Source organism: Lepidothrix coronata, unplaced genomic scaffold, assembly GCF_001604755.1.
Source record: "Lepidothrix coronata isolate B3197 unplaced genomic scaffold, Lepidothrix_coronata-1.0 Scaffold8, whole genome shotgun sequence".
Lineage (NCBI taxonomy): Eukaryota > Metazoa > Chordata > Aves > Passeriformes > Pipridae > Lepidothrix > Lepidothrix coronata.
Genome location: NW_016690188.1, coordinates 5,728,956 through 5,744,070, shown reverse-complemented (window position 1 = coordinate 5,744,070; position 15,115 = coordinate 5,728,956). Strand labels below are relative to the sequence as shown.

Genomic DNA, 15,115 nt, shown 5'->3' with positions numbered 1-15,115 from the left:
TTGTTTCGGCTGCTGCCCCACTCACCACTGTGCTGAGAGCGTGAAGGCAGCATAGAAGACAGTGCTGGCCCAGCCACCTCCATCCAGGCTGCAGACGCTGCGCAGCACCTCGTAGTAGGGGATGTAGCAGACCAGGCGCGCCTTCATGAAGGACGTCCACTTGCGCTGAAGGATCTTCTTCCCCCCCACATCACTCTGGGAGGGTGCGGGGAGCATTTTTGCACAGGCTGGTGGAGCGGTGCATTCCCCTCTACCCATGCCTCAGTTTCCCCCCAAATGGAGGCATGCTGCCCCTGCACCAAGAGGAGCAGTGCTTGACTCCCTCTGGCTGGGAACATGCCTACCTTGCAGACACGGGCAACCCGAGCCACTCGGGCCACATGACTCTTGTCAAAGAAGGATGTGGTCTCCTCTCCCGCCCTCTCCGTGAAGAAGTAGTAGATTTTGTCATCATCACCTACAGGGCTGTCCCTGCTCTCCCGGACCAGCACAGATGCCACGAACTCGGCATCTGGGGACACAGAACAAGAAGTGGAGATTGGGGACCAACCACAGGATGGGGAATCCCTCCCTGCCTCGATTTCCTCTCATTGCAAACTACACAGGACTCCAGGACCACTCCCCACCCCTGCTCCACACGCTCCAAAGCATCCCACAGCCCATGATGCTGGTCACAGGACTGGGGGGGACATGGACATCTCACCATTTAGCCAGTGCAGTGGGGACTCCTCTGTCTTCAGTGGTCGCTGGTGCAGGTTCCTCCGAATGTCAGGAAGGCTCCGAAACTCGTAGCGCGTGGCCGTGTACAAGCCGCCGTCTGAGCAGGGCAGGTACCCATCAGCATGGCCCTGCACCCTGGGGACAGCCCCACAGGCCACCAGCATCCCCATGCCCCAGGCAGATGAGGCAGAGGAGGATCAAGTCCTGGCTTGGTAAGGCCGCTGCACGCAGGGCCTACCTGGCTGGCACCACCTGCAGGGGTGCTGGGGATGGGGCCAGGATTTTTTGGCATCCCACGTGTCCCTGCCAGCCCTGGAAAGGTGCCACTTACCCACAATGAGGCCAGTGTAGCCACGGGCAGGGTCATATGGGCACTTCTCCTTGCCTTCCTCAAAGTGGGACGGCAACATGAACCTGTTGGCATCCTTGGGGGGGAAAGGGAACCTGGTTAAACAGGAGGGGACAGACGCGCCTTACCTGCCAGCCTCACGCTCTTTGCAGAGGCTGCTAGCAGGGACAAAGCAATGCCCACCAGCCGTGCCCTTGTCCAGGCAAGACAAACGCCCCCTGCACCCTCCAGCTGGTCAGAAACCACATGAACAGCCAGAGCCTCCAGCCAACAGCAGGGAGAGGGCTCTGCAGGGGAGGGGAGACCTGGCACCCCACTTAGGCATCACATGGGCACTGGGCACGAGCCAGTCAGCACAGCCAATGTTCCCAGGCTATACCTGGCTGGCAGACGCTGCTCAGACAGGCTGGGCTCCCCCAGGTGCTGTCCCTGTCATGGCAGGAGTTATTTTCTTTGGGGTTTGCAGTTCAAAGCATGTCAAATAATGATGGGGCCCTTCCAGCTTGGCAACTCCTCCACCTGATTTCCAGTATGCGCGATGGCCAAACCGGACCAGCAGCACAGCCATGGGAACAAGCATGGCCTCTCCAGGGCTCCCTGAACACACTGGGGACATGGCCCCAGGACCCTTTCTCCCCCAACCCAGGGAGGGAGGTGAACAAAGGGCAATTAAGTCTCCACTGACTCAAGGAGCTACTGAAAGGGGGTCAAAGTCCCATTGCCAGTGAACAAGGCTGCTCTTGGACACTCTGCCCTGAGTCACAGCCATGTGGGAATTCCCAGCCTGGCCCAGAAAATCCCTGGGGAGGGGCTTCTGAGTCAGCCCCACCACTGTCACCCTTCCTGGGCACACTTATGACTGGCTATCGGCCATTCTGCAGCCCCTGCTTTGAGGAGAGACCCTGCAATACCAGGTGCTGGGGACCAGCCAGCTCCAAGGCTGGCACAGCCCATCCTGCTGAGCCCACATGTATCCTCCATGGCACCAATCCACCCCCAGCTCTCTCATTATGGGGTCAGAGTCCAACCTCAGTGCCGAGGTGGGGACTTTGCGCATCTGCATTGTGGTGGCCGCGTCCTCAAACCTGCTCAGGCTAGCCTGGGGATCACTTGCCTCCCCCACGAGCCAGAGAGGGGCTGGGACAGGGGCAGAAAGGGAGTGGGGCTGCAGGATGAGACAGTAGGAGAGGACAGGGGGCTGCACCTCCCCAGGGTGACATCGTGGCAGGGGACAGGTGACAGCTGTGGGGCTGAGCAGTACTCACAATGGCAGCACAGAGCGGGTGGAAGGCGTAGGTCCCACAGGCGTAGAGGTGGGTGCTGTTCAGACGCTGCAGAAACCGCACGTGGTTGAAGCACTCAGTCTGTGAATGGGGAGCACAGGCATTACAAGCCAGGGAAAGCAACAGCAGCCCCTCCCAGCACCTACCCACTGGCTCTACCTTGTTGTTTTTGCCCTTCTGCTGGCAGTCCATCTGCTTCTCCGGGGAGGCTTCCCAGTGGATCTACAAGGGGAAGAGAGTTTGCTATTGTGTGATCCCCATTGCTGTGTGGTGCCCTGTCTCTGCAGGCTCCATCCTCTATCAGAGCCATCAGAAATTTTAAAATCCTCCTTTATTTAGAGAGGGTACGGTTCCTCAGAGCACAAGATGACACTCTGCACACATCCAACCAGCCCAGGTTGAGAGTGGTCCCACCCCCCAACCAGTGGGCAGACACCCCAGAGCATCTGTAGGAGCCTGAAGGATTTTGGGGTGTCCCTCCCTGGGGGAGCAAAGGGGTGCAGTTTTCCCCCTGCCTCTTGTTCTGCTGGGGTATCCCTGAAGCAGGCAGTTCTGAGCTTGGGGATGTCTCCCACCACTGTTCCCACACTGCCTGGCTGGGGAGAAGCACCAGGAGTCCACAGGAGATCTGGGGACAGACCTGGAGACATCCCCTTCAGGCAAGACCTGAGATGGAGAGCGGGAGGATGAGCAGGGATAGAGTGGCCATGATTCAGACAGGGATCGGGTAGCGTGGGACAGGAGAGGACAACCAGCCAGCAGCAGTCAGAGGCCGGGCTCACCGTGCGGTGGGAGCCGTCGGCCACGTCACTGGAGTTGAGGGCGAAGATGGCTCCCCTGGCGCCCACATAGAGGATGCCCCGGTCGTCCTCCAGCAGCAGGGTGCTGTAGTTGAGGGTGTGTGCGTTGAAGCGCCGGACGCCCGACAGCTCTGCAAAGGGAACAGGGGTCTGAGGGGGGACCCCGGGGCAGGCACGGCGCAAGCCACTGGGAAAAGACAAGAGGATGGAGCTGGAAGTGGGCGGGAAGGCACCCGCTGAAGTTATCAGGTAGACAGTGCTTGGTGCCAGCAGTTACAGCAGGAGGAAAGGAAGAGAGGAGGCTTGGTAGGAGGCAAAAGGCACTAATTGGGCTCAGGCTTACTGCAGAAATTTCTCCCCACTAATTAAAGCACAGCTCAGAGGTGGGAGCTGCGATATCCATGCCCAGCACGAACCTGCCATGGTGTTCAGGGAATTGCTGAAGGAAGCAAAAACATCCCAGCAGTGCCCCCGGCTCTGAACTGAGCCCAGCCAGCCCAAAGGGAAGGATAAAAAAACCTGAACCAAAACTGCCATGCAAGAGGAGGGCTTCTGCAGTGAGGCTGGGCACTCCTGCCCACCAAACCAAAGAAACCACCCAATTTGAGGTGCTGAGAATTGTGAGGTGGGACTCAGCCCTGGCCACGGGGACCCCAAATAAGACTTGGACCCTCCCACAGCAGGAAGAGAAAATCCCATGAGACTTGGGACTCTGGAGGCAGCTGCAAAGGTAATTACTACCCCCCACCAAAAAAGGAGGCATTGCCTGGAGAGAAAAGGGCACCCCAACTGCTAATGAAACTCTCTCCCACCACTGATTGTTGAGTTGAGCTTCACTAACGAGGTCAATGAAGTTGTGTGGATGCCCAAGGGACAATGACACTTCTGAGCTCACTGACAACACACAGGCTGGATGTCAAAAGCCCAATGGCAATTAGAGAAAATCAGGAAGAAAGCTCCAGCTATTTGGGCCATAAGAGCCCAGCCCAGGTGTGATGCCCAGCTAAGGACACCCTCCAAGGGCTGCTGGGCAGGGCCAGGGGCTGGCCAAGGCTGGCTGCCTGCATGTCCTTGTCCCCTTCTGGCTTTTGGGGAAATGACTTGAGGCACCAAGTGCTAGACAGCCATGTGGTCTCCGATTTCTGGAGCACAGGGGATCAGAGGACTCCTTGTAGCCACCACTCCATGCTGAGCCCCCCACTCCAGCAGGGTGGCAAAGATTAGATGCAGTCATGGTGCACCAAAGCCAGTGCTAGCAAGATCCCAAACCTCACTGCTGCCACCAGGACCCACACCCCCTTACCATCAAAGGTGACTGTTGTCCTGGGAGTGGCATCCAGGTCGGTGGCAGACCGCCGTGATGGGTATCCCATCGCTGCCACCACCGCCATGACAAGAGTCGTCATGACATGTGCTGTATCTCCATTCATCTTCCTGCTCTTGTGGCAAGGGCAGCTGCCCCAGCCACTGCCAGCAGGTTGGCACAGCTGATCCTTGGGACAGGCTCTCCAGCTCCCTGGGACACGGCTGGCCACCAAACCCTCCTGAAACACAGAACACCAAGTCAGACACTCTTGCTGTCCCAGCACCTCACAAGCAAGCTGGCTTGAGAAGCAGCCAGCTGCATAGACGCATGGATGCTTGACCAGGCACGGCCTCATACCAGGGATGGCTTCAGGGAAAAACAAACCCTCATTAGCCAAAGGGGAAACAAAGGCATGGCACAAGGTGTCGAGCCTGCAGCCAGCACAGGCCATGGAAGGGAGCTGGAGTGGAGTGACCTCCTGCAGCATCCCCCTGAGGATGACCTCCCTCCCCTCTGTCACAGTGGGGGCAGTCGCTTACTGACTGCTTGGGTCAGCTGCTCAGAGACTCATTTTCCTCCAGGCTACTCCCTCCTTTGCTCCCAAACTTCTGCTCTTACAGCTCCCCCTGACAGAAGGATATGCTTTGGCATAGCCAGCTGATCCCTCATTGCATTTCACACCCAAACAGCAGGCACATTTGCCCTCCAAAAGCAAAGAATGGAGCTCAGGGCCAAGCCCCTCTGTGGGTCATTGGTACACTTGGGTACCCCAAGTCCCGCTCCCCAGAGTGGCTGCAGCAGGATGGGCAGCAGTGGGGGCCCTGGGAAGCCCAAGGTCTCCATTCCTTCCCAAAAGCCCAGCTGGCCATCTCCTGCCATGCAAGACACTTGTCCCCAGTTTTGCCCCTCCTGAAATGATGAGACTCCCGAGGACAGAGACATGGGAAGGATGCTTCAGGCACGCAGAGACGCAAGGTGAAGAAAAACCCATACAGGAACTATTTGGCATCTCCATCAAGCCTTTTCAAGCGGAAACAGTTTTTCCCCCCAGTGTTTTTCAATGAGATTTCAGTTTCTCTTTCATCCCAAGCTCAGCATCTACTTTGGCTCTCACTTTCATGCATTTTTGATTCCTCACAAACAAGCCCCCACCTCTCCCAGCTGCACTGAGCAAAGCCACCAGTTCATCTTGCAGGCACTGAAAGACAACTGTGTATCTCTGAGACAGAGCTCCCCAGAAGCAACAAGCACCTCTATGTTTGCTTAGGGCTTATAAATATATATATATATATATATATACACATTTATATATTTATAAAAACCAAATACCTGGCCCTGTAGAGAAGCTGCTCAAACATGCTCAGTGCAGACGATTTCCCTGAAGCAAATACTTTGCTGTGTCTCGGGTAAAGGGGAGGTAAAACTAATGTGAAACCAAAGTGAAAAGAGCTTTGGGGCCAAAAAGGAGAAGCAAAGGGCTGCATGTGGATTCAGTCATAGTTCTGCAGCTTGCATCAAAGTGGGTTCAGACCCAGACCTCACACCTGCACTGGCCACTGCTCCAGAGCATTTCAGGAATGGGGCAGACAGGAAATGTGTCCCCCTGCTCCCTGCTACCTCCCTGCCCCCCAGGAACCAGACAAGCACAGAGTACCCAAAGAGCACCCCACCCTGGGTGCAGGCAGGGTGCTGCCTGTGGGACTGAGCTCCATGGAGAGCAGATCCCAGAGCATCCTCCCTCTAAGTAACTCCTGTTTCTGGGACAAGCCCTGTCCAGACCGAGGGTCTGCCCATGAACAATGGGCCTGGCAGGACAATGCAAGGGAGGTGAGTGCAGATGGAGGTCAACGAGAAAGCAGTTGCTTTGGTGATATCACGTCTAGCATGAGCCAAACCCACCAGGCTTTGTGGGCAAAACAAGTGGTAGGGTCACACCTGAAGCACCAAAGCCACTGGCCAGCCCTATGCTGACACCTCTCCATTCCACCAGAGGACCACTCTGGCAGCTGCAGGGACCCTTCCTCAGGACTCCACACAGGACAGGAGCCTGGAATCACGCATAAGCCACAACAGCTGCTGGACCTGGGATGGGAAGGTAGAGGGGAGTATGAAACTTTTTATGACAAGGCAAACAATGATCTCTAATAAACAAGTAACAACCCTACATGCTGCCAGGCGTCCTCACCCTATCTGCCCTGGACAAACAATCCCTGAACTTTGCCTGCTGCTTGGCTCCTGATGTGGTGGGGATTGGAGCTGGGAGCAGGGCTGGGCAGGGAGGCAGGGATGGTGCTTATCGCAGGGCAAGCACTGTGCTGTGAGCCAGCCCCAGCTAACATTTAACCATTGAGAGCACCGAGCCAGCACAGGGGGAGGAAAACAAAAATAATAAATTAAGCTGGGGGTCTGTGCAGGATTCCTAGCCAGGCAGGGGGCAGCAGCCTCCCATGCTGCCAGGGCTGGATCCTCTCTGCTTTTTCAGAGAAGCAGCTACACCCATTTCCAAAGACTCCTTTGCCCGAGATCAGATGTAACTTTGTCCTAAAGAACATTTAATCAGTTACGTTGTAAGAGCTAGTTAATATTTTACTCAAAGGGAAGGGCTGTTCCAAGCTTCCCTATTTTTTTTATTTTCAAGTTTTTATTTTTCATACCTAGAGTGGGGGAGAAAGAGCAAGAAGGAACTGAAACCATCCTTGGCTCCCCTCAGGTCATCACCCCGGGCTGCACCCACACCAAACACCCCCAAACGCATCATTTCCCTCTTGTCAGGATGCAAGTTCTAAGCTCAGGGTGAAGCCAAGGGCCCAGGCAGGAAGCAAAGGAGGTCATGGTCCATGGGACACACTGGTAGGGCTGGGGGCAGCTGAGTTGCTCAAGTACAGCACTTCAACGGGAAATCAAGAAAAGCTGGAAATGGAAAAGCCACAGAGTTTTTTCTAGCGGAGAGAAACAAAAAGCGGAGAGGGAGAGGCTGAAAAGCAGCAGCAGCTCAAACGAAACCAGGGTTTTCAGAGAAAAACTGCCCAGAAAAGCGCAGCCCCCCCACCCAGGAGTGAGCTCCCAAGCCCCTTGGCTCCTCACCTACTTCCCAGAACAGCGGGAGCCGACATAGGACCTCAAATCCGACCTCAGCTCTCACCCTGGCTGGCGACACTGAAGGAGGATGGTGGAAGCAGGACACAGCCTGGAGAGGGCTGAAGCCTGGAACCAGCCACTCTAGTCACAGCATGTAACATCCATGGAGGCAAAAGCTCACCCTCCTACGGCTGGCTATCGGTACTTCTACAGGATTCAGCCGCAGCTCCCAACATGGAGCCAGACCCAGGCACCATCTCTCTCCAGTGGGGTGGGTTTGCTGGTCCCTTGGGAGCACCAGGAAAGCAGCGGGGCGGCGGAGGCGTGCCGGCGTGGGCGAGCGCGCAGGGGAGCGAGCGAGCCCCGGTCAGGTCTGACTGGGTTTACTGGGTCACGACGGAAGCTGTGTGAGCATGACTGTGCCGGCATCAGCCTCCCACCGGCAGCCAGCCGGCACAGCACACCCAAACGGGCTGGCCCAGCCGGCACCTCCTTAAAAACCCCATGACCAGTGTCTCCGGAGGAGTAAAAAGCTTTTGATGAGTGAATTTCACGGTGGCAGGTCTCGCCAACCTGGATCTGACCAAAGAAACTGGCCAAGGAAACCAGCCAAAGCTGCCACACGCCTCGACAGCAACTGCATCAGGAGCTTCTGCAGCACATGGTGGCCCCTTCCCACTGCCTCGTGGCCCCCAAAGTCAAAAGGCAGCAAAACCTAGGAGCAAAAGCAGTCTGCAAGCTGCAGTGCAGGGAAGCTGCACTGTCTGTGGGGCTGGCAAACATGGAGAAACCTCAGACGGGGTCTTATGGACCCCCATGGCTGTTTCCTTGGCAGAACAGCTAAAAATTATGTCGGTTTTTTAATTTCAAAGGAACTCAGGAGAAAGAGGTGGAAATGTTGGGTGGGAGCAGCATTTCTGCGGCTTACCCTCAGCATCCATTCTGGATGGCAGGACAGAGATTTGCAGAGTGAGATCGGTCTTTCCCATCCCACCGCTCCCTAAACAGCTCATGGTTGCTTCACAAAGATCTAGTAAAGCCCAAGTAAGCTCCCAGAATGGCTGTTGAACATTTCTCCCTTCTCATGGGCTGCTCCTCTTTGCATCACAGACCACCACAAGCAAGCACTGCTGGCTTCCCAGTGGGAGCCAGACATTTCCAGTAGGTCTCCTACAGGTTATGCGGTTGCAAACCAGCCTTAACAAAATATCCATCAGGGACTGCACCAGAAGATACCACTTACACTTGGCTTTTTCATGGCAGCCCAGCCCAGTCACTCCAAACCCCATGTAGCTGACTCAACTTTACTCACTGGGGCCAACCATGGCACATGCCCCCGCAGCCCCCTCGGCTCCCCCACCACTCACTCCCCCTGCCACTGGCCACTCATTCCCATTGGCCCTGCACTGTTGTACTTCCCCCCAGGGACCTGCACAAATTGCCCTCAGGTTCAGCCAAAACAGCCCAACTTGTTCTGGGTGCGGGTGGGGGGAAAGGCACCAGCCCCAGGGGATGAGATGGGGAGAGCTCCCAGGCATGGGAACAGCCATTGAGTTATGGGAAAGGAGCCATCGGGGATGGGAGACAAGCCTGGCACCAGCCTGGCTGCAAGCGCAATGCATTTTGGGCCCCTCTTTCCCGGAGGCGGCAGACCTTGGGTGGGAAATCCTGCGAGATGTGGGAAGAGGAGACGGGATGGAGGTTGCCAGGCAACTTTAATTCAGCCCTTGACGAACTTCCAGCACTTTGCTTCTGCTGCAGAGCCCAACCAGTAAATGATAAAACATCAGATCCACCTCGAGCCAGTGGTGTCCATCTGTCTATCCATCTATTCAAGGCTCATGGCCTCGTGCCTGGGTTGCCCTGCAAGGACATTGGTCCCCCCGGCAGCATTCCCGAAGCCTGAGATGAACCACTGTTCCCGGCACAGATTTGCAGGGGCAGGATTTGACCCGTGGGACTGGACTGGCGCTGCTGCACAGATATTTCTCAACCAGCCAGGATTTTTGTCAACAACAGCGAGAAAAAAATGTGAACTTGCTGAAAGCCCTCCAGGAAGAGGGGATCCATGCTGGGTCAGGGAGGGAAGGAGCACAGTGACCTCCTGGGAGCCCCTCACTGGGTTTATTTTAGTTGCTTTCTTTAAACAAAACCACGCTTGACCCTGAGGTGCTTCAGCAGACACACACTAGAGCTTCCGCTATTTAGGAAGCATATATATCTCTCCTCTACCCAAATTTGGGATTTGGGCACAGAGGAAGGGAAGAAGAGCTGCAACATCAGCTCTTCTCACGGAGCATCCTGCCGTGCTCCCTGCGCAAAGCCCCCACACACAGCACAGCCATCATGGAGCCAGGGAGGCGGGTGGTGCGCTCCAGGCCATGGGAACGGGCTCTGAATTTCCACAGCACAGCCCCCATCTGCCATCAGCAGAGCCCAGCACATCCGGCAGAGGAGAGCACCCAGCTCTGATCCCAGCAACGTCACTGCAAGGAGGAGACACATGAAGGAGAAAAGTGATGGATGGGAGAGTGAGCAGGGACAGTCAGGGATGTGGGCCAGTTTAAGGGGCACCAGTGCCAATGGGAGCCAGACATCTAAACAACCCTGAAAAGACAAACTGATCCCTCTGCAATAAAAACAACAACAGCCCAATTTCCGACAAATTCACCCTCCTGGCCCCTAGCACCACATTCCCTGCAGCATTCCTCTGGGGAATGCTGCCCACCCAACGAGGCGCAGGGACCAGTGATTGTGTCTCCTCTGCATGGCTGCAGGGATCAGGGTGTGTTAGCTTCTCCCAGGCTTCCTGTTTTCACTAATCTCACAAGAACTTGTTCCTCTCCTCCATCAGGTCGAGTCTGATGTGGAGCAGGAGGTTCAAAGAGGCTGCCAGGGAGCAACAGAACTCACAGCCAAGTCTCCATGACAGTTCTCCAGCCATTCCCATCCAAACCCATCCCAAAAAATCCAACTGAGAAAATAAAGAAAGCTGCTCCAGCCTGTGCCATGGGCAGGCATCACATGCCTAAAGCTGTCCCTGCCAGGCACGGGGACAGCTTCACTTCAGCTGCTCCTGACATGCCACAAGCAGATGGCAAGAGCACAGTGCCCAGGATGGCAGAACAGAGCACTCCTCCACTGCCCACCCTAATGGAAAACCCACCAACACCAGCTGTTAGTTGAAACAGTTCCTTGATTAGCTCCAGAACCCTTGCTCAGAGCTGGCCTCAGAGGGAAAGGTAGGAGAGGAGGCTGAAGGCCAAACTCTTGCAGCTCAGCGGTGGGACCAAGAGCACTAAAGGATGCCACAGCCAGATTAGATACAGAACCCCTGGACAGAGCAGTAAATCTCCCCTCACCCGAGCAATTCCCCATATGCTGGAGGCCATTTGGTTCTTGCAAGACAGCAAGGAGGACACAGTCCCCATGGCTTTTCCCTCCTTTAAAGCCCATATCCCCCTGTGGAAACCCCACAGCAGAGCCCTGGGGTGACCCTGCAGCGCTGGAGCACCTGAGAGCCCAGCAGGGAGTCGTGCAGGAAATGGGAAGTGTAACCAGATGCTGCCCAGACTCAGTGGCCTGGCTCTGAGGTCTACCACCAGCACACCTCCACACCAGGCCATGGGGGAGGCAGAATGTCGCTAGCAAGCCCTGGTATGTGGGGTGCACATCCCTGGGAGTCCCACCTCCTTCACTGTGAGGAAGAGGCAGGCTCAATGCTAACAACATCACCCCAAACCCCAACATCTTCTATCCTTTCCTGCCTGATTTGCAGCATGACCGCTTGCCAGCAGCCTGGACAGACAGACAGACAGCCCTCCACATCACAGCAAATTCTCCCAGCGAGGGGGCGTCTGCATCCAAGTAGCTCAGTGCTGTATGCAATCTGCAATTCAGCCTTCAAAGGCTTTGTGGCTGAAGCACATTGTTTCCTCCGCAGAAGCAGCAAAATAATTGTAGAATTAAATTCCCAGGAACAATTAGAAAGAAAATGAGAGAAAAATCCCAACCTTAAATGTAAAAGGACAACTCAAAGCCAGTAGATTTCAGGGCTTTTTGAGGCATTCGAATCCATTTGCTCATCCCTATGGCTGCACTGTGTTTCATTTCACTGGGCTCGTACAATGCAAGACACGGAATTAACTCGGGTGTTTGTTTAGAGCCGGTTTGTCTTCCAGTTTTTTTTTCCAAAGTCAGGTTTGAGTTTCAAAGACACTTCTTGGCAATGCCTGGGGTTCCCACCGCTGGTGTGGTGTGGGGCTTTCCCAAGGGGAAACAGAGGCTCAGAAATCATGCACAACCTAGGTTCCCCTTGGAAGCGGGGGCAAGAGGTGGAGCACAACCCAGCTTGTCTGGCGTGAAAGTGGGGCTTTCTGCTGCAAGTTTGTCCCTCTGCCTTTTATTTATTCCAAAGATAAACTGTTTTCTTTTCCAACATCCAGCAAAACCAGACGATAGGAGCAGTTTTAGGGCTTCCAGCTTCATCAACCTCTTCTTGTTTCTTTCACTTTTCCTCCAACAGAGCTTCAATATGGGGTCAACCCCAATTTTGATATTCAAGTTTGCATTCAAAACTGCACAGCACAAAGCAGTAGTATCTGGCCTTTCCCACAGTCATTTGCATACCACCAGCTTTGCTGCCCCAAAACCAAATCCCCACATTATTTACATGGGCTGGGCTTTGCAACAGGCAAAAAAGAGCCTTCCATCAGGTAACGGAGGAGGGATTGTACCTTGAGGGAGCTTTTAAGCAACAAGAAAAGCAGAACCCAGAGCACACCCTGAATCGACAAGCTGCATCTCGGCCCCCGCACCAGTCGGTAACATGGTACCTGAAATCCTCATCCTCCTTCATCTCCAAACAGCAGAGCTCGGGCCCTGGGAAGAAGGAGGGGTGGATTTGGTGATGACCTTGTTATTGCAAAGCCCTCATGCTTGTAAATCACCAGGAGCTGGTGGCACAGCCAGGCAGGGAGGGATGACGGCAGCAGCATTTCCTCCTGAAGCACCAACCCAGCAGGGAGCTCTCACCTTTGAACAGGAACAGGCGCCGCACCACTGCTGGGGGGGGGGGGGGGGGGGGGGGGGGGGGGGGTGGGGGGGAGGGAAGGGGGCTTTCGCAGCAGGGATACATAAAAAGCTCTTAGGGCATCATCCCTACCCCTCTAAGAGGCAGCAGGTCCCCCGGGACAGGCTCCCCCCCGCCACAAAACCGCCCATCACATGAGCCGCTTCCCAACAGGTCTCGTCAAGATGCCAAGCAGAGCTGGCGGGCAAGCACAGGGAGGGAAATTCCCCACATGCAGCCAGGCGAGGCTGGCACCACTTCTCCAATGCACCCACTGCTGCCCTCCCGCACAGGTTGCCGGAGGAGCCCCCCTTGCCAGCCCTGCTGAGCACACCTGGATGCTTTTTCCCAGCACATGACCTGCCAGATTTGCTGAATAAACCTCCCAGCTCCGGCAAACCCTCTGCATTCCTGGTGGGTAAAGTGGTGAAAGGTTCAAATGGATGTTGGAAAAGGCGGGGGGGGGGGGGGGGGGGGGAGAACAAAACTACAACACAAAGCCTCATCTGCAGGAACCGAAAGGGTGTTGGGGCTTGGGGTTTTTTGTTCCCCTCAGGTTGCAACACAAAAACAAAGACATGATAGGGATCTTTCCTGCTGGGGGCAGCTCCCTGCCCCTCATCCCTCTGGGCAGAACAAGCTTGGCCAAACCGAGATGAAGGAGAGACCTGTCCTGCGGGGCAGCATCCCCGCAGCCGTGATGGTCATCCTGCCCCAGGTTTGGGGCTCAGGTTGGGGGGGCCCCAACCTGTGCCCGCCGCAGGGGGAGGCAAAGCAGCCAGAGCCCACAGTGGCAGGACAACTAGCACCAAAAACACTGCTGTTATTAATAATTTCCCTCCATCTGAGTGAATCTGCACTCCTCATCCATTTTGGGAAGCCTCTTTGTCTTTGGAGACCGTTTTTCTTGGCATCTGAAGAGCCTTATCATGGTTCCCCCTCCCACTTCATGCTCTCGGTTTTAAAGGCCAGGGGCAAGTCACCAGCCCACGTGGGTACGGATGGAAAGGGAAACAAGAGCCCCAAATGCCAGAGCTGCCTGGCTGCACAGCAGGTACCTTCTACCCTCAGACTGGCACAGAGATGCAGCTCAACCCCAATGCAGAGAAGCCCCTAGCATAAGCTGGTCTGCTTCACCCAGGGGCATCTGCAGCCCCCACAGCAGTGCAACCCAAGGAGATGAATCCCAAAGAGTCAAGGCTCAGACAAGCCACATTCTATGATCACCCCCTGATTCCCAAAAGGAAGCAGAGGGGGACAGGGATTGCACTGCGCCACCTGCACCGTTTTTGTATCTTGTCCCAGCCATCTGAAACTCCAGCTGCCCGCAAGTAACACTCAGCCTCCCCAGCAGTCCCCTTCCCTGCAGACCCGTGATCCCCCTAGCTGGCTGGGGAAGGGAAGGGCTGTATCCAGCCCTCTCCTCCTGGAGCTGGTGCCCTGTCTGTCTGCAATTCTCATCATTGTGTTCCCTCACACCCTCAGCATGTCCCCCTGTCACTCCCACTAAGGTCCCCCAGCCCCATCTCACCCCACACCCCTAACTGTCCTCAGAGAAAACTCCCCACACTGCCACCAGATCCAGCATATCCCACCTCCCCTCCCGCTCATAACCTCCAAATCCTCACTCTGCATCAGACCTACCCTGAACCCCTCTCCATCCTGTCTCCAAGGCTCTGCCCTCTTGTTTTCCCCAAGGCATAAACTTCAACCTCTGCAGGTCAGAACCCTGCTCCTCCTTCTCCGGACCCTACCTGTGCGTGCAGCACTCACACCCAGCACCCTACATCCTGCCTGTGGACTCAGCATCCGGATCCACTACCCCAGATTCTGCCTGTGGACTCAGAACCCAGACCCAGCACCCAAGCATGCAGACCCAGCACCCCCAATCCTGCCTGTGGAACCAGACCAAGACCCAGCACCCCAAACCCACCACCCTGAACTGAGACCTTGCCTGCAGACTCAGCACCCAGATACAGCACTGCAAACCCTGCCTGCAGACCCAGACACAGCACCTCAGGTCCTACCAAGGGACCCTGACCCAGCACCCCAAATCCAGCACCCTAGATTCTGCCTGTGAACTCAGCACCCCAACCCAGCACCCGAGCACGCACACCCAGCACCTCCAATCCTGCCTGTGGACCCGGACTGAGACCCAGCACTCCAGGTCCAACACCCCCAGCCCTGCCTGTGGATTCAGCACCTGGACCCAGCACCCCTAATGCTCCTGTGGACCCGAACCAAGACTCAGCGCCCATGATCCTGCTTGTGTGCACAGCACCCGCACCCAGCACCCCAGATCCTGCCTGCAGACTCAGCACTCGGATCTAGCACCCCAAACCCTGCCTGCAGACCCAGACCATCACCCCCGGCCTTACTAAGGGACTCAACACCCGCACCGAGCACTCCAGATCTCGCCTGTGGACTCAGCAACGAGCCCCAGCTCCCTTCCCTGTGCACGCAGCACCCGCACCCAGCAGCACGATCCAGCTTTCCGGATCCTGCCGG

General features: G+C 56.0%; 1 protein-coding gene across 8 annotated transcripts in view; it reads right to left on the bottom strand.

Moving 5' to 3' along the window:
• The window catches only part of SEMA4G (semaphorin 4G), a 29,851-nt gene that overhangs the window by 4,067 nt on the left and 10,669 nt on the right, over window positions 1-15,115 (bottom strand). For 4 of the 8 annotated variants that reach the window (XM_017804060.1, XM_017804055.1, XM_017804059.1 and 1 more), the window contains exons 1-9: window positions 7,543-8,205; window positions 4,456-4,696; window positions 3,135-3,283; window positions 2,512-2,574; window positions 2,335-2,433; window positions 1,052-1,145; window positions 704-817; window positions 345-511; window positions 26-195 (exon numbers count right to left, since the gene is read on the bottom strand). In XM_017804060.1, coding sequence (XP_017659549.1) covers window positions 26-195; window positions 345-511; window positions 704-817; window positions 1,052-1,145; window positions 2,335-2,433; window positions 2,512-2,574; window positions 3,135-3,283; window positions 4,456-4,582 — 983 coding nt within the window. In that variant the 5' untranslated portion in view covers window positions 4,583-4,696; window positions 7,543-8,205. Of the gene's footprint in view, window positions 1-25; window positions 196-344; window positions 512-703; window positions 818-1,051; window positions 1,146-2,334; window positions 2,434-2,511; window positions 2,575-3,134; window positions 3,340-4,455; window positions 4,697-7,542; window positions 8,206-15,115 lie in introns of those variants that run through there. The other 4 variants (XM_017804056.1, XM_017804057.1, XM_017804062.1 and 1 more) reach the window with 3 other exon arrangements.